General features: G+C 40.8%; 1 protein-coding gene and 1 pseudogene across 1 annotated transcript; both read left to right on the top strand.

Moving 5' to 3' along the window:
- Positions 1–3160: 3160 nt before the first annotated feature.
- Positions 3161–6465, top strand: LOC147609760 (small ribosomal subunit protein uS14-like). The gene is made up of 3 exons (XM_086786793.1): positions 3161–3357; positions 5889–5988; positions 6226–6465. Exons 1-3 carry the CDS (start codon positions 3296–3298, stop codon positions 6232–6234), a joined length of 171 nt encoding a protein of 56 aa, XP_086642919.1. The 5' UTR covers positions 3161–3295; the 3' UTR covers positions 6235–6465.
- Positions 6466–21956: 15491 nt separating this feature from the next.
- LOC147609759 (adenosylhomocysteinase pseudogene) lies at positions 21957–22700 on the top strand (annotated as a pseudogene).
- The last annotated feature ends 2034 nt before the right edge of the window (positions 22701–24734 follow it).

Here is a 24734-nt window from a genome sequence, read left to right as displayed (position 1 = left end):
TGGCATAATAAATTATGAGGAATTGGCCTTACCTTGACCTTAATGTCAAATAGGAAAAGTCTAAGGTGTGCACATACTTTCTAAAGACTAGTAATAGTGGCCAAACCATTGTTAAGTTTGGCTGGCCTAGTGTAAAAACTAGTCACTTGTATATAAGTCATTTTTTTACACTAAGCAATACATTCCCTTGCAAACATAATACTTGTGATTCTTCTCTTCTCTATTCTTGCTTGTATTGAACCTCACTTTTGCTTGAAGATGCTAGATAGATTTGTTTATAGGTTTCCCTCTTCCATTAGCTTCTTATTTCCTCACCATTTTTGTGAGAGAGAACCACAATAAAAGACCAATCTCTATTTTTACCTCCATCTAGGCAAAGAAAGCACTTTATTTATCCCCTTAGCAAGGAGCATTTCGATGCGAACAAGCTAGCATACCCACATTGATAGGGAGTTACACTCCGATTTGAAGACAAGACCATGAGTATGTTTCGCATAGACTATTGTGCACAATGGTTGATTTGAAGTGTCTACATAGCTTTTGGATTGCTCGTAATTATGTATGTCAGACATATTATTGGATAGTGTACGACTGCTGTGAGTGTTGAAAGTTACTCCAAAGATGTTTGGCGTACAGAATACCATATTTAGTGCAAATGAAAGCTACTGCAGTTAACAATGCAAATGAAAGCTACCCCAAGTAACAATGCAAATGAAAGCTACCCCAAGTAACAATGTCTAACAGTATATCATAGATTGTGAGCGAGAAGTTGGACAAGAACAACTTCTAAGCGTGGAAGTTCAAGATAACAGCTTCCTTGTGGGAAAACTATATTGGGAGTTTACAAGTAGTGAGAAAGAACTCGAGCTTTTGGAAGAAAATACCACTTCACAACATGTACATGCCTTTAAGCCATGGCATAAGAGGGCCCAACAAGGATATGTATTAGCTCTCTTTTAGTGTGTCTAATTCTATGATTAGTCGCATACAAGATGCAATGATACCATGGGATACCTTGTCAAGCTATATAGCTAGGTAGATATAGTTAAAGCAAGAGATGCATAATGTGCAAAGGGATAAGCTATATCTATTGGAGGAACCTACTATGTATAGGCACATAGTAGGTACATAGTAGGTAGTCGGATTTACATGACTATCCAGCCATATTTAAGATATTTGGTTGGATTAGTGAGTCAATTTATGACACTTCAAGGAAGCCACATTTAGATGCAAATATATTCTCACATGATCTCTTCTTCCTCTTGCTTGAGGTAATATATCTGGATCCAACATTAGATGAGAATCCTGTAATGAAATCCCATAGTGAAAGTGTGTATCAAGATCTTGTAGTTGGCCTTTTCAAGTGGGTTCAATGCCCTAAACCACTAGCTTGCTTTGCCTTTAAGGTAAAGTGTGAATGAACATATCTTGGTTTGATTATCAATCCTTCCCATGTCTTTGCAAACTTGATCAAACTTCTCTAGGTAATGTATAGGATCTCCAGTTCCATTAAATTTAGTCATCATAATTGAGATGTGGGTTGGCTTAGTCTTGCCACATCTCGACTGGCAACCCCTCTTCCCATTTCAAACTCAATTCTTAGCATGTCTTTTGCATATTCACGTAGTAGTGGCAAGTAAGGGAATGGTAGCACAAAACCCTCTATCTTTGGGTGTGGAGTTTCATGCCTCATGGGGTTGGGTTGTATGGTTTTTAATGGACTCATGTGGTAGTGGTATGTAAGGGAATGGTAGCGTAAAACCCCTGGAGTTTCATGCCCTATGGGGTTGGGTTGTACGGTTTTTTATGGCATTGGTCTTGCATCTGCCTTGCCGCCTTGAGGTTATATTATATTCATGCCATTCATGTTTTTTTGCATATTTATGTGGTAGCTATATTATATTCATGCCCTATGGGGTTGGGTTGTACGGTTTTTTATGGCATTGGTCTTGCATCTGCCTTGCCGCCTTGAGGTTATATTATATTCATGCCATTCATGTTTTTTTGCATATTTATGTGGTAGCTATATTATATTCATGCAATCCATGTCTTCAACATATTTATGTGGTAGTGGAACGACTGCGTAAAAAGCTCTGTCTCTGGGTTTGGATTTTCATGCCCCATGGGGTCGGGTTGTGCGATTTTCCAATGGCACTAGTCCTAGGCCTACGAGGCTTTAAGCTTACTAAGGATACATTAGGTGATTGCCCTTGCAGAAAACCTAGGTTGGAAGTAGTCCCTATAACTGGTTCTTTACCTTTCCCCATATTCCATGTTCCTTAAGGAACCCTTGGGTTGAAAGTAGTCCCTATAATTGGTTCTTTGCCTTTCCCCATATTCCATGTTGCTCGTCCGAATGAAGAGAAACTAGAACTTGATTCCATGGGCTCTTTTAGGGGGTGGTACTCTTGCTTACACTATCTATGCTTATGAACGGGTTTGTGGATTTCCCTATGGTTTGCTTGCCCTTGATGGTGTTGTAAAAGAGACATGTCTAGATTGCTACCATAAATGGCAGTTGTGGGGCTGCTTGGCCATGGCTAGCTTGGGGGAACACTAAAAATTTGAAATAGTGTGGCATCCGACATGGTTGGAGCAGTTCTGGCTGGAGGGAACCTTGATGGTCCTAGTCCTGGTCTTGCTCCTTCGCTGAAAGATGGACCGGTTTTCGTGACATTTATAGCTTTGAGGATTGTGGCACGTCCCATTTCTAGGGGTTTTGCTATTCTTCCACTCACGTCTACCTGTAATTAGCTCATAACTCCTCCCTTAAGGTAGATAAGGTAGATCCGAAGGAGTCTTGCCTCTTAAAAAGGGAAGCAATGGGACAAAAGGTGGGTTTGAAGAAGTGTATGGTTTGATGCACTACAATCAATTGGATTGTTATTTTTTTAGTGACATATGATTGTTATACATGATTCCTTTTTTTGGTATATTACACATTCCTTAGGCTCATGTGCCCCCTCCCAAGTTTTGATTTTGACATTCAATGTGCTCATGGAACACTTGTACTACCCTTTGGTCTCATAGACCCTCTTGGGTCTATGAGACCCTCTTGGGTCTTTTACAGTTGTTAATAAAACCCCCCTCCCCCTCCTCTCTCTCCCAATTAGGATTCTTGGTGAAGAGGGTTTCTTGGAGTGGGTTTCGACTCTACCTTAGACCTTAGGCGTGCCTTAAAAATGTAAACACCTTAGGTCAAAGTTCTATAAAGCTGTCTCATTCCTCTGGGTTGCTTCTTTTGCATTCTTTTGGCAGCCAAGCAGTAGACCATAGCAGTTTGAGCGCCATCGCCATGGGGCACGCAGCGGTATGGAACTCGCACCCGAAGAAGTACGGGGCTGGATCTCGCGCCTGGTATGCTCTCTCTCTCTCTCTCTCTCTCTCTCTTCCCTTCCCCAGTGTAGGGTTTTGCCGTGATTTCCTCCCTAGAATGGTTTTGGTCTCATTTCAGCGTTGGCGTTTCGGGGTTTTTCTTTTCTTGATGGGTTAGGGTCAGGGTTAGGGTTGTGATTGCTGCTTGGATTTTTAAGATTCGGGTTGTGCTTAGGTTTTTGTCCTTGATGCTTGCGAAAAACCCTGATCACAATCCTAAGAACACAAGCATCAGGCCCACACCTGGAAGAATCTACATCAATAAAAATCCTAGCCCTACACGTAAGACGCGTGGATTATCAGGGTTTTTGTTATGGACAGGTTCTGTGGCTGGATGATGCTCTATTTTAGGGTGCCTTTAGGGTTAGGGTTTTTGTATGGTTGCAGTTTTCTTTTGGAAGACATCATATGACACAAACACACGAACCCTAATACTAGCAAAGTGAAAAAAACTTACCCTGGAAACCAAAAAAAAGTAGTAGTAGGGATTCAATCCACTTTTGTTAGAAGGGTGGCAGTGACTAAGGCACACAGAAAATCAATTGCTACTAAATGGCATATATTCGAGGTTGTTATTTTCGTCAATGAAGCAATGCAACACTATTGTCAACAGAACTTCTTGCAATAGAAAAACCCAAACAGAATTCTTGTTGATCACCTAATTTATGCATGAAAACTCCAAGTTTTTGAGCTTGCTAGCTTTTTTTTGAAAGCATTTGCAAGCTCCAAGAATATTCACTGCTCTCAAGTGGAGAGACCATAATATAATTAGGAAGCCAAAGAAGAAGAAGAGGAGGAAGAGGAAATTTTCACTCTCTCTATCTAACCTTCCAATATGCCATAAAGTATTTAAATGGGGCTACATGGTGCTTAAAAAGTTAATCTTTTCTTCAAATTGTTGTTTAGATTGCCTTTTTTTATATGTGTAGTGAAAGATCGTTGATTAGGTGTGCTTACGATACATTGAACATCAATGAGAGGAGGTAAGAGGCAGTGCACCTAATTTGGGTCCCAATTCACCCATGTTAGGGCCTCACCTTGTGGTGTATTACTGGATTATACTTGATTATAAGGTGATATTACGTATTGTTGACGAGCAAAGAGACTCCTGCAGTGTGTAGACCTGGGGGGGATTGTTAGCCGTTCTCATTGAATACTTATTGTGCCAGGGCAGACAGCTTGCTACGCTTGCATGACTTCCTATCAGAGCTTCATGCTGAAGTGGGCAACTTGGGCTGATATTTGCCTTCTTTTGTTGATACATTTCAACTCTTAGAAGATGAGTCCAAAAGTATAGAGGCTTGCTTAGCAGGTCATTTGCCCAGCTCACTCAAGGAGCTCAGTGAGCATAGTTGCTGACTATCAGCTTGGATTCAATCAATGCTTCTTCTCAGAGATCCAGGCCAACAGCAAGCCAACAAATTGGTAACGTCACTTTGTACTTAGTCATAACCTAGGCGGACCAGCAAGTCAACAAATTGGTAACATTACTTTGTACTTTGTCACAATCCAGTAATACAATTGGATGCCTTGGCTCGCCTTTTCTCTCTTTCTCTCTCCTCTCAGTAAAGTTAATTGCATAATCAACTATCATCTGGGAGGAGTAGTGCCATTGAGATGAGAGGCTGCTTTGTATGCATGGGAAGCCTGTTATTGTTGGGAATGTGAGGAATGTGATGCCCATTACAGACAGAAAGATGAAGAACGCAAAGCCTCACCGATGGGAATAGGAAGAACGTAAAGCAACATACCTGAAGGAGTGGAATGACTTGCGGGCATCTTTTCAGAAACCAAGTCAAAATGTTCAGCAGTCAGACTGGAAGTTGTCCAAAAAGGGGTTTCTTCTGGAGTTAAAGAGCTTCAAGGACTTGAAGTTGTCCATGAGTGAGTTTTGATTGGTGTAAGACCAAGAACGGGAGCTGGTATCAGTCTCTAGAGATATAATGCAAGTTAGATTGAGTTGACTTCACAAGTGGTGGCAATGCCAACAGTCCAGACTCATCAGATTTTCTTCTCCAAGTTCACATTAGGAAGGAACGAGGTGAGGTGAGGTCTGCAGTGGTTCCCATGGCAGGGTTAGATCTCAGCATTTAGTCACAGAACTGCTGTACCAAGTCTCCGTGCAGCAGAAAGAAGTTTGGACCAGTCGTAGCACAGCAGGATTGAGCCCCATACAGTTTTGGAGCAGCTATGATAGTCAGTATCACGCGTCAGTAGTAGTTAACTCACAGCATCCAGGAGTTTAGATGTAGTCTAGATCTGAACAATCATCGGAAGTAGTCATTTACACACTTAGTGTACAGTAGATTAGGTGAATCTCTTTGTGCGCTTTCACTTGGTGCATTAATTAGTGTTAATTGAACCACAGAATCAGCACACTTCTGCGTATTAGGAAAAGTTGTTTGGAGAGCGCTGAAATACTATATACAAAATAAGTTGAATAATATATTGAAAAAAAGCCACTAGGATGGTTCCAGATTTTCTTACTATTTTGGAAAATTGTGTTTGTGCAGCCGGGTGTGTGGGAATGTCCACGGGCTTGTACGGAAGTACAACCTGATGTGTTGTCGTCAGTGCTTCCGCATCTATGCTAAGGATATTGGTTTTGTCAAGGTATGCTCTGTGTGTTGGTCTTAGTTCTATTTAGTCTGCTTAAAGGATGCTGGTAAGATTGGTTACAGATTATCTGGCCTGAGTCTGTTGCCATCATTGCTGGTAAGATTGGTCTTAGTTCTATTTAGTCTGCGTAAAGGATGCTGGTAAGATTGGTTACAGACTCAGGCCCTGTAACTGGCCTGAGTCTGTTGCCATCATTGCTAATACTTGTTTTTTATGGGTTTTTGGTTTCAGTACCGGTAAAAGGTGAAAACTTTGATGGAAGTGGACTTTTTGGTGCACTGTTTTTGAGTAAACATGAGATCTTTGAGAAGGCATTTTCAGATGCTATCAGTATCCAAGAACATTATGATTGACAGCGTTTAACATCACATTATGTGAAACACTTCAGTTTTAATTGTCTCGTCTTGTCTTGGAGCTGTGCGCATGAAAAACTTTTGTGCGAATTGGTTTTGAAACATGCTTTGACGTCTATACACTCTTTCTTTTTTTGTTGTTGCTGGTATGGATGTCTTATTATGAAGTCCTCATAGGACAGCGGGTGGGCAAGGCTGGAGATGGATGGGCAACATTGCTTGTCCATAAGCAGCAGCTTGGACTGTTGTCAGACCATGCAATAGCTTTTTTTTCCTAACTATAAAAATAAAATAAGGTGTTTCTTTTCGTATTAAATAGAAATGGTTAAGACTTTGGATTGTTGATTCTATATCTGTTATGTGTTGATTATTTTGTTGCGTATTGATTTGCAAGTATCTTGGTGTACTTAATCTTTAGGCTTGAGATACAGATACTGTCGCATGTAGAATGTCCATGGGTCCAAGGTACAAGTTGTTTTTAGCTGTAGATGTCTTAAAGTAGTAGTATCCATAGCATGAAGCTATCGAACAAAAATAAATTGGTTGGGGAGTGAATGTTTGCGGTTCATCATAAGTACCCTTGTGTTTTTAAGGCAATCAAGCAATCGTGGCATCTTAGGGTTAATGCCAAAGATGTGATCGATTTCTGAACGCATTGGAAAAATTGCTTCTAAATTTCATATGCAGAAGAGTTTATGTACTCTTAGAGATTATGTCTACGTTCAAACAAGTCTTTTTGAATCCAAGATTGAGGATGGATGTTCCGAATAGAAATACCCTTGTGTTTTTAATGTAATCAAGTAATCGTGGCATCTTTAGGGTTAATGCCAAAGATGTAATCAGTGTCTGAACGCATTGGAAAAATTGCTTCTAAATTTCATATGCAGGAGAGAGTTTATGTACTCTTTTAGAGATTATGTGTATACGCTCAAAGAAGTCTTTTTGGATCCAAGATGGAGGATGGATGCTCCAAATAGAAGTCAAACATTAGGGCTAAAATGGACAAAGAATGGGCTCACAAGGAATGGCTTAGTGAATCGTGAAACGAGAGGTGGTCTTATGCTAATTTGCATCTTTCGTACCTTGTCCCTCCTCCCTACTTTTTCCCTACTCACTGGGTATCTTAACACTTTTTTGTAAACTGGTATAGCTGCACGGATGGCTTTGGCTTATTCATATTGTCTTTAGCTTGCTCGACAAAATGAGAAGCCTAAACCTAAATTGAGTTTACAAAGGATGTCTCAACACTCCGTTGTAAAACTAGTTGGCTGTATGGATGGCTTGGGCGGCTTGGGCTTCTTTCCGCTGGAGTTAGCTCGCTTGCCAAGAAATGAGAAACCCAAGCACCACCTCAATGGAAGGTAGATAAAACACACTACAGTCATACGCTATGCTATTGGGGGAGACACCTCTTTAGGGTAGGCATCTAAGAAAATTTTTAACTACTACCGAGACTAGATTCCACCCTCGAGAGGGAACAAGTAGGATGGAATAGGGTAATAACCAACTCTAGGAAGTACACAACAAGCTGAGAGTCCTTGGGTAATTCAAGCTGAGAGTCCTCGGGTAATTCAATATTTAACCCCTAGCCACATTGATGGGCACCTTAGAATCTTGTGGTCAGACAAGCAAGGATAATTGCCAAAGGTTCTTTGGCAACTCAATTAGAAGACATGTTCAGCATGGCTAGAGAAGTAGTAGGAAAGGGGGTTGTTAATCACACCATTGATTAACATGGTTTCACTTTGCCCAGCTTGTCATAAGGCGCTTTGTCATCTTACCCATTTGAACGGGCAGTCATGTTTTGTAAAGCAGCCTTACCATGTGCTTTGCTCATCTTATTCACTTGAATGGCCAATTCTCTTTTATAAGATGGTGTTGGAACATATGAATTAGCCTTATCATGTATTTAATGTCAAATAGAGAGTCTATGGACTCCACACCATTTTTAAATCTAGTTGTCCACTGTGAAAACTAGTCATTTGTAATACAAGTCAATTTCCATGATTAGAAATACACAATCATTTCCTTATAAAGTTTACTTGTGAGCTCTTCTCTTGATCACTCGCGTACAATTAAATCTTTCTTGTTTAATGGACGCATGCTAGACATGTTTGACTATAGTTGTCTTATTGCATTAGGTTTCCTTTCACTCTCCACATTTTGTGAGAGAGAACCATCATCTCGTGCTTTTTTTTCCACCTTTTTTTTAATCATTATTTATTTTTATTATTTAAAAAACTTCCCTTGCTTTTTAATCCTCCCATCTTGTTGAGATGTTAACCTCAACATGAGCTGACACTTATGATATGCTTGGGTGACCGTTTTTGTCACTTATATCATTGACGTGTTTAGTAAGATATTGACATGATGAATCTTCGCCAGTGATTCTACAGTTGGACTATACCATCCCCACTAAGTTATGGCATACTTATCTTGCCAGTTCACTTACTTAGCGTGTTCACATTATGGACTGCATGTACATAGTACTTGAGTACTTGTGTTACTTTTTTCTTCTCTCTTTGGTGGACCTCTTTTTGTTGAGAAGAACAACAAATTTTTAGTCTCTCATCTTGTGTGTTCTCTTCTAGAGTTTGTGTGAGTGTGTATGTGCTTGCAAGAGTCCAAGCTTTCTTTCTTCTTGCAGCTTTTCATGGTATTAGAGCTTGGTTCATGCTAAGGAACTGAGTGGCAAGCATGAGAAATGCAGGAAGCGGTATGAGGGTAAGAGCTTTACCTACTCTTCCTCCTTTGTGTTGGCTACTATACCTTTGTCGGGAGCTCTTCAAGAGGCACCGACAAAAAACCCCGATTGAGGAGCTGTCTTTGTGGGAGTGAACAAAATGGGGTTGTTGAGCGAAAAAACGGGCACATTGCAGAGATAGCACGCACATTGATGAGACAGAGAAGAATATGTCGCATAGCTATTGGGTTGAAGCTGTTTCTATAGCAATTTATATCATGAACAAGACTTCTATTGCAGCCATATATGATGTAATGCTAGAGGAGAAATTCGCTTACAAGAAACTTAATTTCTCACTTAAAAGTTTTTGGAAATATTACCTATGTGCATGTGCCAAATGAGTTGCATATGAAGCTAGATCCAAAAGTAGAAAAATGTGTGTTTATTGGAATTTTCCTTGAGCAAAATGGATATAGATGCTATAACCCTACTACACGTGAGTTGAGGGTAAGAAAAGATGTTGTGTTTGATGAAATGAGTACCTGGTATGCTGCTGAAAAAGATCCTTTAGGGTTGATGTAACTAGAAATGTGATTGCAAAGAATGCAAGTTAGCAATCACAGTCATTGAGTAGTGGACCTAGAGAGTTCTCTTGTGTTGGGTTTGTTGATAGACCATGAAGTGGCATGCTACGTCAAAACACTAGTCTTGAAAATGTAGTTGGTACATCATGTAAAAGCAAATAGAAGGTTGGTGAGCCTCTTGGTATGCCTGACATTTCTACGGGGTACTCTTTTGTTGATGGAGAGTCTAGTGGCTCAAAGCAGAGTCTTGATGATGAGCTTGGGATTCCAGCTAATAGAACACCTTGTGCAAGGAAGGCAAGAGAAGTTACAAAAATGCTAGATAGTGATCATAAGCAACATAGGTCAGGGAGATTTAGAAAACCTGTATTGACATATGATGATTATATGGCTCATCATTATACATATATGGCTAAAGTTATGTAAGATGTTAAACCCACATGTCTTTAAGAAGATGTTGGGAATGTGGATTAGAAGAAAGCCATGGATGAAGAAATGGCTACATTGGATGCAAATGAGACTTGGGACTTGGTGCCACTGCCTAAGGACAAGAAGAATATTGGATGCAAGTGGGTGTATAAAATAAAGCACAACTCAGATGGAAGTATTAGTAGATATAAAGCAAGGTTGGTTGCCAAAGGTTATGCTCAAACTTATGGCATTGATTATGAAGAGACGTTTAGCCCTGTTGCCAAGATGGTAACCGTGAGAGTTGTTATTGGTGGTTGTATCAAAAGGATGGGTTTTACATCAAATAGATGTTAAGAATCCGTTCTTGCATGGTTATTTGTACGAAGAAGTGTATATGGATCAACCACGAGGTTATGAAGATGTGGGTCACCCTAATTTTGTATGCAAGTTGCGTAAAGCCTCATATGGCTTGAAACAGGCACAGAGAGCATGGCATGATAAGATAGCACAATATCTTATCACCATTGGCTTTCATGTGGTAGATGCTGATCATTCACTCTACGTGCGGAAGAGTGATAAGGGCCTTGTGGTCATCACAATCTATGTGGATGACTTGATTGTTGGGGGGTGATAGTGGAGAGGAAGTTAAGAGTGTGAAATGTCTTCTCAACAAGTAGAAATTTGACATGGAGGATTTGGGTGAGCTGAGATACTTTCTTGGCATTAAGGTTATTAGGATGGCTGAGGGCATATGGGGCAATATGCATTGGACATGCTGTCCAAATATAGTATGGCTTGTTGTAAGCTAATTTATATGCCATTAGATTCAAATGGCAATTTGAGTGCAATTGCGGGTGAGATCTTGGAGAACCCCACTATGTAAAGGAAGATAGTGGGTGGCTTGATCTACATGACGATCACCAGGCTAGATTTGAACTATACAGTTGGATTGGAGAGTTAGTTTATGCAAGTTCCTCGGAAGCTACATTTGGATGGTGTGAGGTGCACATTGTGCTATGTGAAGTCCACATTAGACTATGGTCTTTTTTATGAGGTTGGTACGAAGTTGCAGGTGTTTGGATACATCGATGCACATTGGGTTGATAGTATCGTAAATAGGAGATCTACCAGCGCGTTTATGTTCTCCTTTGGGAGTGGTGCTGTGACATGGAGCAGCAAGAAGCAGCTAATAGTTGCCTTGTCGAGTATGGAGGCAGAGTATAGGGGTGCTGCAATGGCAACGTGTGAGGTAGCTTGGTTGAGCTAACTACTTGGTGATTTAGGGCTGCAGGTTGATAGGCAGGTTGTCATCTATTTTGCGACAACCTTAACATTATGTAGTTGGCGAGGAATCCAATTTTTCTTGCGAAGACCAAACACATAGTGATCTACTATCACTTCATCAGATAGAGGGTCTTAGCAGGAGACATTGATATCATGTATGTTAGTACATAGGAGCAAGTAGCTGACATTTTCACGAAAGCCTTCATCAGATAGAGGGTCTTAGCAGGAGACATTAATATCATGTATGTTAGTACATAGGAGCAAGTAGCTGACATTTTCACGAAAGCCTTGGGAGTAGAGAAACTTCGGAGATTCCAAACTATGTTTGGAGTTCTAGCGATGGAGTTGAGCTTGAGGGGGAGTGCTGAGATGTTAATATCAACACGAGCTGACACTTATGATATGCCTGGGTGACCGTTTTTGTCACTTACATCACTGGCGTGTTTGGTAGGATGCTGGCATAATGGATCTTTGTCAGTGATTCTACAGTTAGACTATACCATCTACTAGTCCACCACTAAGTTATGGTATACTTATCTTGCTAGCTCACTTACTTAGCGTGTTCACATTATGGATCGTATGTATATAGTACTTTAGTACTTATGTTATATTTTCCTTATCTCTTTGGTAGACCTCTTTTTGTTGAGATGAAGAAGAATAAATTTTCAACCTCTCATCTTGTGTGTTCTCTTCTAAGGTTTGTGTGTGTGTTTGCAAAAACTTAAACTTCTTTCCTCCTTACATCTTTTCACACCCTCCTCTAATTTCTCATTTTTCTTTTTCTAATTAAAGTAAGTATAAATTAAAAAAATATTTAAAAAAAAGAAAGAAAAAAAGAAAAAATAATCATAATCATAATTATACGAAATAATTAATTACTTAATTAGTAACCAAAAAAACCCTAAACCCTAAGGACTTCCTATATGCGCCTTCGTCGTCTCCCAAGCTCTGCTCCCGCGCCTGCCATATGCGCCCCCTTCTCCTTCCTCGGTCACCATTTGGCGTGCGTTAGCCACCGTCCATGTAACCCATCCCCCCCAGCTGTGCCTACGTCTTCGCTGCCCTCCATCGTGTTGCTGCCCTTATGGAAGTTGCTAAGGTTGAAATGCTTTGTCATTTGGTCTGTTGTGCTAAATTCGGTCCCTCTTAGCTTTTGAAGGGAGCCCGTATCATTGGATCTCTACAGAGGACCATTCAAATTGCTGTTTTGATTGAAACCCTAACCACCCTTGGTGTGTTGCTGCTCCTGCTTTCTACCCAAGACTACGCTAATACTGCCATTTCTCTCAAAGAGATAGGAAGAATACAAGAAAAACTGTTCGTGTAGTGTCCATTACAACCTACAAAATCCGATCCGGAATAACAGATATGGACTGGAAATTGAAAGGCTATGGAACCTGAGATTCAGAGTAGGAATTTAGGAGATGCAAAATTTGGAGATACGATCAAGAGAAAATTTATCGGATTCACGATCGGATCTAGGCAATCCAGAATCGGAGTCGTGAATGAATCCATGCAATTCTGGTTCTGGAGCCGAAATCATGAGAACTAGAGTCAAATTTCGAAGCTCGAAACAAAAGATTAAGGAATCGAACGTTCAGAGACGAGATTGTAGATCCGAAGGCGAGCCGAAAAAGGTCGCACGGATTTGGAGTGGAACTAGGCAAACAACCAAACGGAGCCAAGTGCGGAGTCCGTGGGGGATTTAATAGTCTGGAGCCGAAATTCGAATGAGCAGAAGGCGGTGGCAAAGAATGACTTAAGTCAGGAATGGAGTCGGAATTCAGAGTCGATAGAGATCCACAGAGAACTATTGTGAAAGGCCTAACAAAACTAGGGAGATTCTCTACCTTTACTTGAGAAATATCTCATATAGTCTCTCATTGTCATGTCGTCCTTTTTCTCCAAAGCTGAGATTTTTGCCAGCTGCCAGCACAGCAATCATGCGCAGGTGGAAGAGGTTAGTCTAGAGGCAATCATGCGCAGGTGGAAGAGGTTAGTCTAGAGGCAAGGGAACAAAGAGGACGAGATAGTTGGAAAAGAAATTAGAGTGTAAATAGCATAGAGTGCTATTATTGTGGCACATCGCAAAGGACTGCTATAAAAAGCAAAATGACATTAAAAGTGAAAAGTTGCAGCAAGGCAACTATGCATCATCTAGTACACAAGATAGTGATAGAAGTGAGCAACTTTTTGTGATGTAGTACATGCTAAGTTCCACAACAAGAGATGTGTCAGGATATCAAGATATATGGTATGTGGATTTTGGTGCCTCCTCTAACTACATGATCAATCTCACGGTGAGTGGTTTAGAGACATACAAAAATGAAAAAACCAAGTTATGTAGAAATAGGTGATGATAATGCACATCCCATTGCGCATGTTGGTAAAGTGCCATTATCTATGCAGAATGACAAAATGAAGTACTTGGAAGATGTATTTCATATTTTAAATATTACAAAGAACCTGGATGCTGTTGGATGGTTGAGTAGGGTCTGTAAGTGAGGTTTAATCCTCAAGAATGTTTTGTGGAAGACTTAAAAAATCAATGTCGCTTGGTTACAAAGGGTAACAGAAATGGCAGGATGTTTACTTTGGATGTGAACATGCCTAAGGTAAAGGCACCTATGCTTACGCATGGAACATGTATCAGAGCAGATATTGACATATGGCACAAGTGCATTGGTCATGTGAATATACAGTGGGGATGGAGTCTATGCAGGCCCAAAATATTGTTGCAGGGTTGCCAAAGTTTAAGGTTGATGGTATGCATAAAGTATGTGAAGCATGCCAGCTTGGTATAACCAGGATAAACATGCTTTCCCATATGAAAAGCATGTCAGTGCAAGGCCATTAAATGTTATACATTCAGATGTATAGGAATCGATCATGATTACAACAATTATAGGTTGCAAGTATTATAGTACGTTCATTGATGAAATGACCACACTAGTAAAGTGTAGGTTTACTACTTCATGAAGGAGAAAAGTGAGGTGTTTGCTCACTTCCAGATATTTAAAGCCTTGGTCGAGAAGGAAAAAGGCATGCAAATAAAATGCATGAGATCAGATGGTAGGGGAGAATATTTCTCCAATGAGCTCAACGATTTCCTAGGAATCAAGAGACAATTTATATACAGGTACACTCCTCAACAGAATAGTGTAATATGAAAAGAAAAAATAGGCACATTGGAGAAGTGACACGTGTCCAAGAATATGCCACATTGTTCTTGGGTAGAAGCAATAGCAACTGCTGTGTACATTATGAACAGGACACCCACTGCAACTGTTCATGGTATGACGCCTAAATAAAATTTTATAGACATAAGATTAGATGTGTTTCACTTGAAAGTGTTTGGGTGTATTGCATATGTGCATGTTCTTGATAAAGTAAGAACAAAGTTGGATCAAAAGGTAGAGAAATGCATTTTTATTGGTTATACCAATTAAACAGAAAGGTTATAGATATTATAATCCTACCACTCATGAGATGCGAATAAGCAAAGGTGTTGTCTTTGACGAGATGAGTAGCTAGTATGCACCAGCGGGTGAAGACAATGTAAGAAGTGTTGATATTACACACACATGCTTAGTGGATTTGGAGATTCCTCTAGTAGTGGATCCAATGTTAGTCCATAGTTAGGTAGGTTGAGGACAGATGTAGGTACACATGTATCAAGCAGCAAAGGGAAGGAAAAGGTAGATCAACCTTTTGTGCCTAATCTGTTCAACATGTCTCTCATATGTGGAGGGTGATTCTAGCAGCTATGAGTAGAGCCTTGATGAGGATCTTGGCATTCCATCTCTGTGGTTACTCTTGGTGTAAGAAGGAGAACCACCAAGGCTATTTTAAGGACAATTGGCAGTGATCTAGGTGTACGCAGTCGCGAGGGTTAGGTATCCTATTGACAAGTTGAGATATAATGGATATATAGCCCATCATTATACTTACATGGTTAAAGCAATGCACGAGTTAGAGACCACTTGTTTTGAGCAGGCACGTAGAAATAAGAAATAGGAAGATACCCTGAATGAGGAGATGGCATCATTGGATGCAAATGCAACATGGGAGTAATTGCCTTTGCCTAAGGAAAAGAAGGCAATTGGATGTAAGTGGGTGTATAAAATCAAGCATAGTGCTAATGGTATAGTGAGTAGGTATAAGGCAATATTGGTTGCCAAGGGCTATGCGCAAACTTATGGCATTGACTATGAGGAGATATTCAACCCGGTTGCAAGAATGGCAACCATGAGACCTGTCATTGCTATGGCTATAGCAGCAAAGGGTTGGTCTTTACATCAGATGGATGTAAAGAATGCCTTCTTGCATGGTGATTTGCAAGAAGAAGTATACATGATGCAGCAACCAGGCTATGAGAATGATGCACATCCAAATTTTATGTGTAGATAGAGGGATCATGCTATTAGTCAGACAGATAGAGGGATCATGCTATTAGTCATCTATGTGGATGACTTGATTATTACTGGTGATAGTGATGCTAACATACATAATGTTAGGAGGCTTTTGAAGCAGAAGTTTGAGATGAATGATTTGGGTGAGCTATGGTAATTATTGGGCATAGAGGTGGTGAGATCACCTCATTTGGCATTTTGTTATTATAGAGGCAGTATGGCTTGGACATGTTGTCCAAGTATGGTATGACAGGATGTAAGCCTATTTCAGTGCCATTGGAGAAGAACACAAAGCTTTCCGCGACGCAGATACAGTTGAGCTTTTGGAGGACCCCGCTACGTACATGCACAGTGGGTAGCTTGATCTAAATGACCATTACTAGGCCAGACTTGATCTATGCTATTGGACTTGTGAGTCAGTTTACACAGGCTCCGAGGAAGCCACACTTGGACGGGACTAGATGGATTCTCAGGTACATCAACTCCATAGTTGATTATGGACTTTTCTATGAGACTAGTATAAAGATACAATGACATGGATACACAGATGCTGCTGATTGGGTTGGCAGTGTTGCAGCAAACAGGTGTGCACGCCCGTGCCACCATGGCATAATCTTCAGCTGCACTCCTGGAACATATATAAGCATCACATCGTTTTTCAGCAAAAAGATAGATCATTAGCTCATCATTAATTCATTCCATAAGCATTAGAGAATATGTAGAAGGGCTAAGGACTAATTCATTCCTCAGCCATGTACAAGCAGAAGCCACCTTTTTGTACCATATGAATAAAGAAAACCTGATACCTAATCTCTTTCTTCTTCTCTCTCCTCTGTGTCTTAATCATATGATAATTAGCATCAATGTTCTTAATCATGATTAGGAGTGTGGATCATTACAGCAAGGCTTCCACGCATGTAACATTGGTATCAGAGCATTCAGGCTCAACCCACTAAGCTATGTCCCAAGGAAGGTGCACAGTTCCAGTAGGAAGAACGCAACATGGTAGCAGATGGAGTGATCTACAACAACAAACAGGTAAAGCTAGAGGAAGCAGTCCCTGAGGGTAGGTATGCAGACCCAGTACCTCAGTAAGCTCTCAGGTTAGTTCCAAAGGCCTAGCAACAGGCACGATTAGTTTCGACAGGTGATCCAGCAATGTGTCAAGGTTAAGGGATAGCGGAGATGGGGACAACAGTGAACATATGCTCAGTTCTTCATCAAAGACTTGGAAGTGGATATCAGGAGTGAAGGTGTTCAGACCAAAAATATCAATCAGTACGAGTCAAAGTCAGTCTCAGCAGTAGCAGTTCACAGTCAAGTCTAGGGAGGAAGGACGACAGAGTGTCCACCTCATCATCAAGTTAAGCAAATCAAGTTTAGCAGAAGAGAATGTCACGTGCACGCCCGTGCCACCATGGCGTAATCTTCAGCTGCACAAACTATCTAAATGCTTGATTAGTGCAATAGTAGGATAAGCATCATCATCATAAGTAGCATCAAAGGCATCACCACTAGTAGAAGCATAAACACCATCATCATTCATCATCGACATCAGCAGTTCCATCATCTTCACCATAAACAGTACCATGGAGGATATGGATGCCCATTCGGCAGATAGTCAACAGTGTAGTCGGCTACCTATGGAGCATCTTACTAGGTGAGTTGGCTACCTATGGAGCATCTTACTAGGTGAGTCGGCTAGGGCAAGAAGGTCGGGTAGCAGCTTAGACAAGGCATCAAGGCAGTACAACATTTAATAAAGGAAAAAAAGGCATATTTTACTTGTCCTTTGTTGGCGACAGCAGCACCAACCAACATATATAAGCATCACATTGTTTTCAGTGGCAAAAAGATAGCTCATCATTCATTCATTTTATAAGCATTAGAGAATATGTAGAAGGGCTAACGGTCAACCCCTATGGGGCTGCCCATAAGCCTCAGCCATATACAAGCATAAGCCACCATATGAATAAAGAAGCCTTGACACCTAATCTTTCTCTTCTTCTCTCTTCTTTGTGTCTTAATAATATGATAATTAGCATCAATGTTCTTAATCATGCTTAGGGCTATGGATCAATACAACAAGGCCTCCACACATGTAACGGGCATAGTATAGGATTGCTGCTATGGCAGCTTGTGAGGTAGCTTGGTTTCAGAAGCTACTTGGTGATATGGGTGAGCCTATGGATAAGGTTGTCATTTATTGTGACAACATGAGTAGCATACAATTGGCCAGTAACCCAGTATACCATGCTAGAATGAAGCACATTGAGGTGCATTATCACTTTGTGAGGGAGAAGGTTCTAGCAGGTGATGTAGATATGGTATATGTTAGCATAGAGGATCAGGTGGTTGACATCCTCACGAAGGCATTGGGCACAGAGAAGCTCCACAGGTTTAGGAGCTTACTTGGACTCTAGTGTGCGGAGTTGAGATTAAGGAAGAGTGTTGAGATATCGAGGTTAACCAGTGCTATGCTGGACATTGATGACAGGCCGAGGTGATAGCTTCCACACTTATGGCATGGTTGGTGAGATTATGGTTAATATGCCGCTAGTGGTGGATGACAGGCTATGTAACAGCCACTTTCGAGTACTAGAGTTATGGCATAGTTATAGTTTCAGCTCATATAGTTGGATTCACTTCTAGTTTTTCTTTTATCCAATCCCACCTCTAATATATGGTAACCCCAAAACCCATAGGGATCCCCAGAACAGTCTAAAAATACTCCTTGAGAAAATTTCCTTATAGCCCTACTGGATCAACCAATCCGAGGAGGGGAGAGTAGGGTTTTATTACCTATTTTGGTTTGGTTGATTATAGAACTTGAGGCCATGTAAAAGGTGTCTAGGAACTCCCATAAAGCTTTTATAGACCTGTCTCATCATTCCTAATAAGACCATTTGTGTCATCAGTGAATTATTTTAAAGACAAAGTTGGCCTTGGCTGTTAGGTAGATAGATCCCTTGTGGCACGATTGCATCTTATCATTATCAGCTAGCCCAAATCGTTGGCTACTATGGCAATAAGCAAAGGAGAAAGAGGCCATCCTTGCCTTATGGATCTATTTGGCACAAAGAGGAGACCATTCACACATACTCTTGCCCTAGCATTGCCAAACAATGTTGCCACAAAATGTATAAATTTTTTCCCTAGGCCCATATTTTTCAGTGAGATCAATATAAAATCCCATTCCAATCTGTCATAATATTTTTCAAAGTCTATTTTAAAGGAAAAAAATCATGCTTAGATTTTTCTTGCATATCATTCTATTCATTCCCATAAAGCAATAACTTTAGGCAATGCCCCGGCATGCTTCTTGCCAGAACTTCAATAGAGGAACCACCAGGATATCCTTGAACTTTTGAAAGAATTCAGCCAAAAGACCATCCACCCTTGGGTATTTTCTAACTTTAAGGTTGTCAATGGCACTAACTCTGAAAGGCTGAGATCAGTTTCCAATTGCCAAGCGAGGTTGGGGGGACCACCTTGGTTTTAGTTGCATCATCAATTCTTTCATGCACTCAGCTCTTTGAGTAGAGCAGGAAGGTAGGGGGCTAAATATTATAGTAAAGTAATGATGCATAGCCTCCAAATTCTCAAACACTGAGAAAAGTAGCAAGAGATCCATCAACCTTTTTGAGCAAAGGGATAGCATCTTTAACCTTCTTTTCTTGAGCAAATCAAACATCTCTTTGGAAGGTCTGTCAATTTTCCATACCGACCACTCTTTGAAAAATAGCTTTAAATGACTACACCTGATGTCCTCCCTCCTTAGGTTGTCCTTTAACTTTATTATTTCAGCTTTTGGACAAAGTTGTCCCGTGAGTTCACTCTACTTTCTAGCTCATGGAGTCTTTGGTATTTAATATTTCTCCTCTTTTTCCTGATTTGAGTCACCTTCTTCCAGCACTAAGAGGATTGGGTCTTCTTAATTGCTAAAGACCATTGTCTTGCAGGGTAGCCTCCTTCTGAGAAGCGGGAGGACCTGATCGTTTGAATTTCCTTTTGCACAGAGGGCAGCTCAAAAGTTACGGGTTTAACCATGAGGCTCTAACCTTGTGATCTTCTTTTTCAAGGAAAGTTAACAGGGGGTAGTGATATGACATTGCTATCGATGTGAGGACTGAGTTTTTGGTTTTAAAGAAGCTATTATAGATTGAGCTAGACACAACATCTGCCCAATCTTGCTTTCCTTAACTCCTTTCCTTGTCTATTGTTGAACTAGGTGAAGTTTTTTGAGGTATCAAGATCAAATAAATCATGGAATCTAACTAGGCCCTTCCAACTCCTTCTTTCTCTACCCTATAGGGTTATACCTAGGCCTTGAAATATGCTATAGAGGCGTGTTCCACCATGTTGAAATCACCAGTTACTATTAGACATTGATGAGATTCCCATGAAGCGGGTTGGACTGGAGGCATATAATGAGACATATTACCTCAGGATAAAGACAGATCTTTAAGCTAGGATTTGATAATTGTTGAAATATACAAGTGAATAGGGTGTGTGCGGGAGAACAAGCCCTTGACAAGAGGGTGTAAAAGAGAATCTGTAAATGTGAGAGAACCTGTGAAAAGGTGAGAAGTATCTACTGGGAGAGAATAAAGGGTAGCATGAGGAGATTTAGGAAGTGTGGAGATATTCTGGGATAGGTGGAGTGAATCAAGGAGAAATCAGTGGGATTGGATGCTTGGATGTAAACTCTATAAATTGAGGCATTGGCCTAATGAGAATTTGCTGGGTTTTGATTATCCATGCTCACTAATCACATCTTAATTATCATCTAATCTCTTTTCTAATGATGTTGATTCTAGCATTTGATCCACCATAGCTCATCACATTGCTGCAAATTTAACATGACATTTCTATTAGGGTCTGTCAGACCTTTCACATTATAGGATAAGATATTCATTTAGTAATCTTCTTCTTCCCTTTGCCCTTCTTCTTTTTCCCTAGACTCGGAGTCTTTTGGTCCTTAGGGAAAGATTCTTCCTTAGCTTGAGACGATTGTACCATAGATGGAGCATTATGACGGGGGGGAAATAGTTTCCTCATTTTGGAGATCCCTTTTATCTACTTATTCTTCCAGAGGGTCTTGAGACTCCTCACAGTCTATCCCGAGGAAAACTCATAAGAGTATTTTGCAGTGGTTCTTGGGCATCCACCAGAAGCGTCGTAAACCTATTAAGGGTTTTAGGGTTAGCTTTAGGGTAATGTTTAGGGTTGTTCCTTTCCTTTTTGACCCCCGGGGAATTCACTTTCCATAGAAAGAGGACGTCGCCTACGTGCATGAAACTCATAACAAACCCTTTTTAAGTTGCTTTAAAAAATAAACTATACCCCTTTCTAAGCCAATTATGAAATTCAAGTACCCCCAATTTAAGGTTTAAAGATCAAATAGCAGATATCGATGTTATACATGTGACAAGTTACAACCCATGTAAGTAGCATGGATATAAGTGTTACAAGCACAAAGGCCTACATGTACTCTCCAAAAATTGTTCATGTGTGGTTAGCTTAAAAGAGTAGTAAACTAATGAAGTTTTCAAACTACACCACTAGATTACATATTGTAAACTACAAGAAGAAATGAAACCCCTACTTTCATTCTCCCCTGCTCCCTTCTCCCCCTCCCACCACTATAAATCCCCCTCACCCCTCCTAACTTATAAGCTTAAGTACCCCCTTCTAAAAAACCCCCTCCCTTACACTCACGTGGTGCCATAAGATATGGCTTGTGAATTCCCCAGGTTATGACCACTGCCTTGAACGCATTCTTTTGAAGAGTCACATGATTAGAAGGCGGGATGGGCTGGGTTGATTTGGGGGGAAATTCATACGACCTACATGAATGCATAAACATTAACCTAGGGAGTGGCTAAGAAATATATCAAGATAACTTTGTGAAAATTACATTATGGTACTCCAACCTTTGTTGTGATGCTCTCTTGATAGAAAGGGCCATTATCCTTTGTGTATGAAGTGATTCAACCCCCCTTTATGGGAGTGCACAATTCCTTGTGTGCAAAACCTTTGTGAAGGTCAAAGCTCCATTGTAGTCCTCATCTATAAAATGACATTTGAATTCAGCAATGTGTGAAGGCAGAAGAAGCTTACGCCAAGGATGGAACGCTCCCAGTACCTTCTCCCACTGACAATGACGAGTTCCACATTGTAATCTCCATCTTGTATGATGGGATCAAGCAAAATCCCAATAAGCACCATATGGATGAAGGAGAGACTCATACGTGTTTCAGAGGTGACTCCTAGTGTGCACAAATTTTTGTACCAGATGCATGTCCTTATTTTCCCTACTATTAATGTAAATGTCTCGGTGAACAAAGATTCATTTGAAAAACTTTATAATGATATCAAAACTGGTAAAGGTTGTTGTTTATGGGTAGGGTGATGCTAGCAAGAGTTGTGTTGTTGCCATGAAAGCTACACGGGCATGGGTGGTTGTTACTGAGAGTTATCCCATATGTGCTTTTCAAGCCTTGATGGAAGTCCTTCCTGTCTCTACTCTCAAGAATGTTCTCAAGATTGCCGACATCTTTGTCTCTACTTTCAATAAAAAGAACATGATCAAAGTAAGCCACATGAAGAAGATGAAAAACAATGCCATTGTCTCTGTGTTTTATAGGCCAATTAGACAATGAGATTGGCATGCATGGATTGGAAACCTATCCTAGAGTAAAGGTTTTAGCCATAACATATCAAACTAACCACCACCATTGGGAATCTTTGACCCCAAGACTAGCATCATTGTCTTGATTGAGGGAAGGATAATGAACTTGGTTTTGCCATGGGGCACCCTAGCTTTGTGATGTCTTGCTCTTTTACCAATCAAGTGATTGCCCAGTTGGAGTTATGGTAGGAAGAAAAGTCTGGCAAGTATTCCAAACAAGTGTATTTGGATGAGAAGGTTGAAAGAAAAGTCTGGCAAGTATTCCAAACAAGTGTATTTGGATGAGAAGGTTGAAAGACGGCGGTGCAAGTGAGAGTGCTTGATGTGAGAAAGAGAAAGATTTCTTCTCCTAGTCTATGTAGTGGGGGGAGAGAGTGAGTGAGGTGAGAAAGCTAGAGAGAAAGAAGGCAATAAGAGAGCAAGAGTGCTAAAGGAGCAGTAGAGTTAGAGAAAGAGTAGGTGAGAAAGAGTGGAAATTTTGCGAGAAAGAAAGATTGATTCTCAACACCATGAGAGAGAGGGAAGGGCCTTACCAACATAACACCTAACTTCTCTACCCAACAGGAATCACTGAGGGCTGCAACCACCAAACCGCCACTGTTGGTCACACCTTTGACATACCAACACAAGCCATCTAGCCTCTTCAAGACCATCACCGATGCTCCCACAAGCCCGGTCTTGGCTTCTCCAAACACTTCAAGCCAAGCAAAGGACATCCCAACCACATTGCTCGTATGCTTTGCAAGGCACCTCCCACTTGCAAAACTAAGAAAGCACCACTTGTGACCCAGCAAAGCAACCTGGCAAAGTTACAAGCCAAGAAGACTATGATGCACACACAAACCCCAAAGTTGACCCACTAATTAGTACACCAACAATGCCACCAGTAAAAAGAAGAAGCCACATTGGTAAAAAGAAGACCTTATTTGATCTTGCTACCAGCATTGTAGCAAGGAAAGATCAACACAACATCAACGTATAGGTTCTTCTAGACAACCAGTAAGTGCAGGTAAAACACTTCTCACCCTCCTTTTACTAATTTTGGCTTCCCCCACCACGAAGGGTAGAGCTGGTACAATTAGGGTTTTTGCAGGCACATTTCTCAAATAGTCTAATTGTTCCCAACCACCCATAAGTCTAACAAAAAATCGAGCTAAGACCAAACCAAAATCCACTTCTACTTACAAAACAAGCCCCTTGCAAGTCCCTTCACTCAGATCCTTACACCCACTGGCACATAGGCACATAGACTCAGATAGTCCTTCCTAACCTTGTCGTCCAGCACCTATCCACATAGCCATGCCTTCCATCGATCACACCTAATGGTCTCAACCTCACCTTATCACATCCATTATTATTCCATAAGCCTACATTGAGCCTTATTGTCAACAACCCTCTAGGTACATTTCTTTTCTGGATGTGGCGGGACCATGGTGGGTGCAAGCCTAGCCCATGGTAAGACCCACCACTTGGGACCTTCCTACCATATTTAAGATCCTTCCATGGCCTCCTCTTTGGCTACACCACACATTTGATCCACACTGCCTCTATCCCAAATTCTCAATACTACAAAACCCTCGAGCCACATAGGTCTCTTAGCTCCATTGCAATTGACCATGCGTAATGTCTTGCCCTACCCCAAATAGTGTACTCCCCACACGACAATTTGGCATTGTGCCAAAGTCATCTTTCAACACTCCTCCTTAATGACAAATTGGAGTATCTACTCAGTGTGTGTGTATGTGTCTACCAGTGTAGATACTCAAGTCCATTAGTGAGCACCATTTTGCTCCAGTGCGCCCAAGTGCTTTTGGACACCCATTCACATTAAAAAAGGAACTAACCCACAAAGTGCATCGCCCATGCATGCACAACTCAATGCACACCACATTACAAAGCGTTTCAGGCACACGACAGGCTCCAGTAGCAAACCCTCATAATTTAGGTGAGAGTACACATCCATTTTAAGGCTCTTGATGGCTTAGTCAAGGCACCATACAAACATATAAATGGTCTCCACTCAGACTCCATACATGACTCTATCAACTATTACATGCCTTATCATGAGTACTAAAGCTTAGGCTCCACTCGGCCTAAAAGCACATGGTGTTGCACAACAGGTACAATTGAAAGCTTGGACAAAAAAGCTTTGTATAAGAGATATAGTCTCTCCAACTAGCAAGGATAAGATGGATGGCTAGTGGCCTTGGATTGGGCCAAGAGGGAATTAAATACCTCAAGGAAGGAGGCAATTTGGAAATTTGCAACAGAAAGAAAGCTTATGATGCCTTAGTAAGCTCAAGGGAGAAGCTAAGGTCC

Source organism: Cibotium barometz, chromosome 50, assembly GCF_041138505.1.
Source record: "Cibotium barometz isolate CiBa-2024 chromosome 50, ASM4113850v1, whole genome shotgun sequence".
Classification (NCBI taxonomy): domain Eukaryota; kingdom Viridiplantae; phylum Streptophyta; class Polypodiopsida; order Cyatheales; family Cibotiaceae; genus Cibotium; species Cibotium barometz.
The sequence above is the reverse complement of the archived record's forward strand: the minus strand, read 5'-3'. Positions and strand labels throughout refer to the sequence as shown.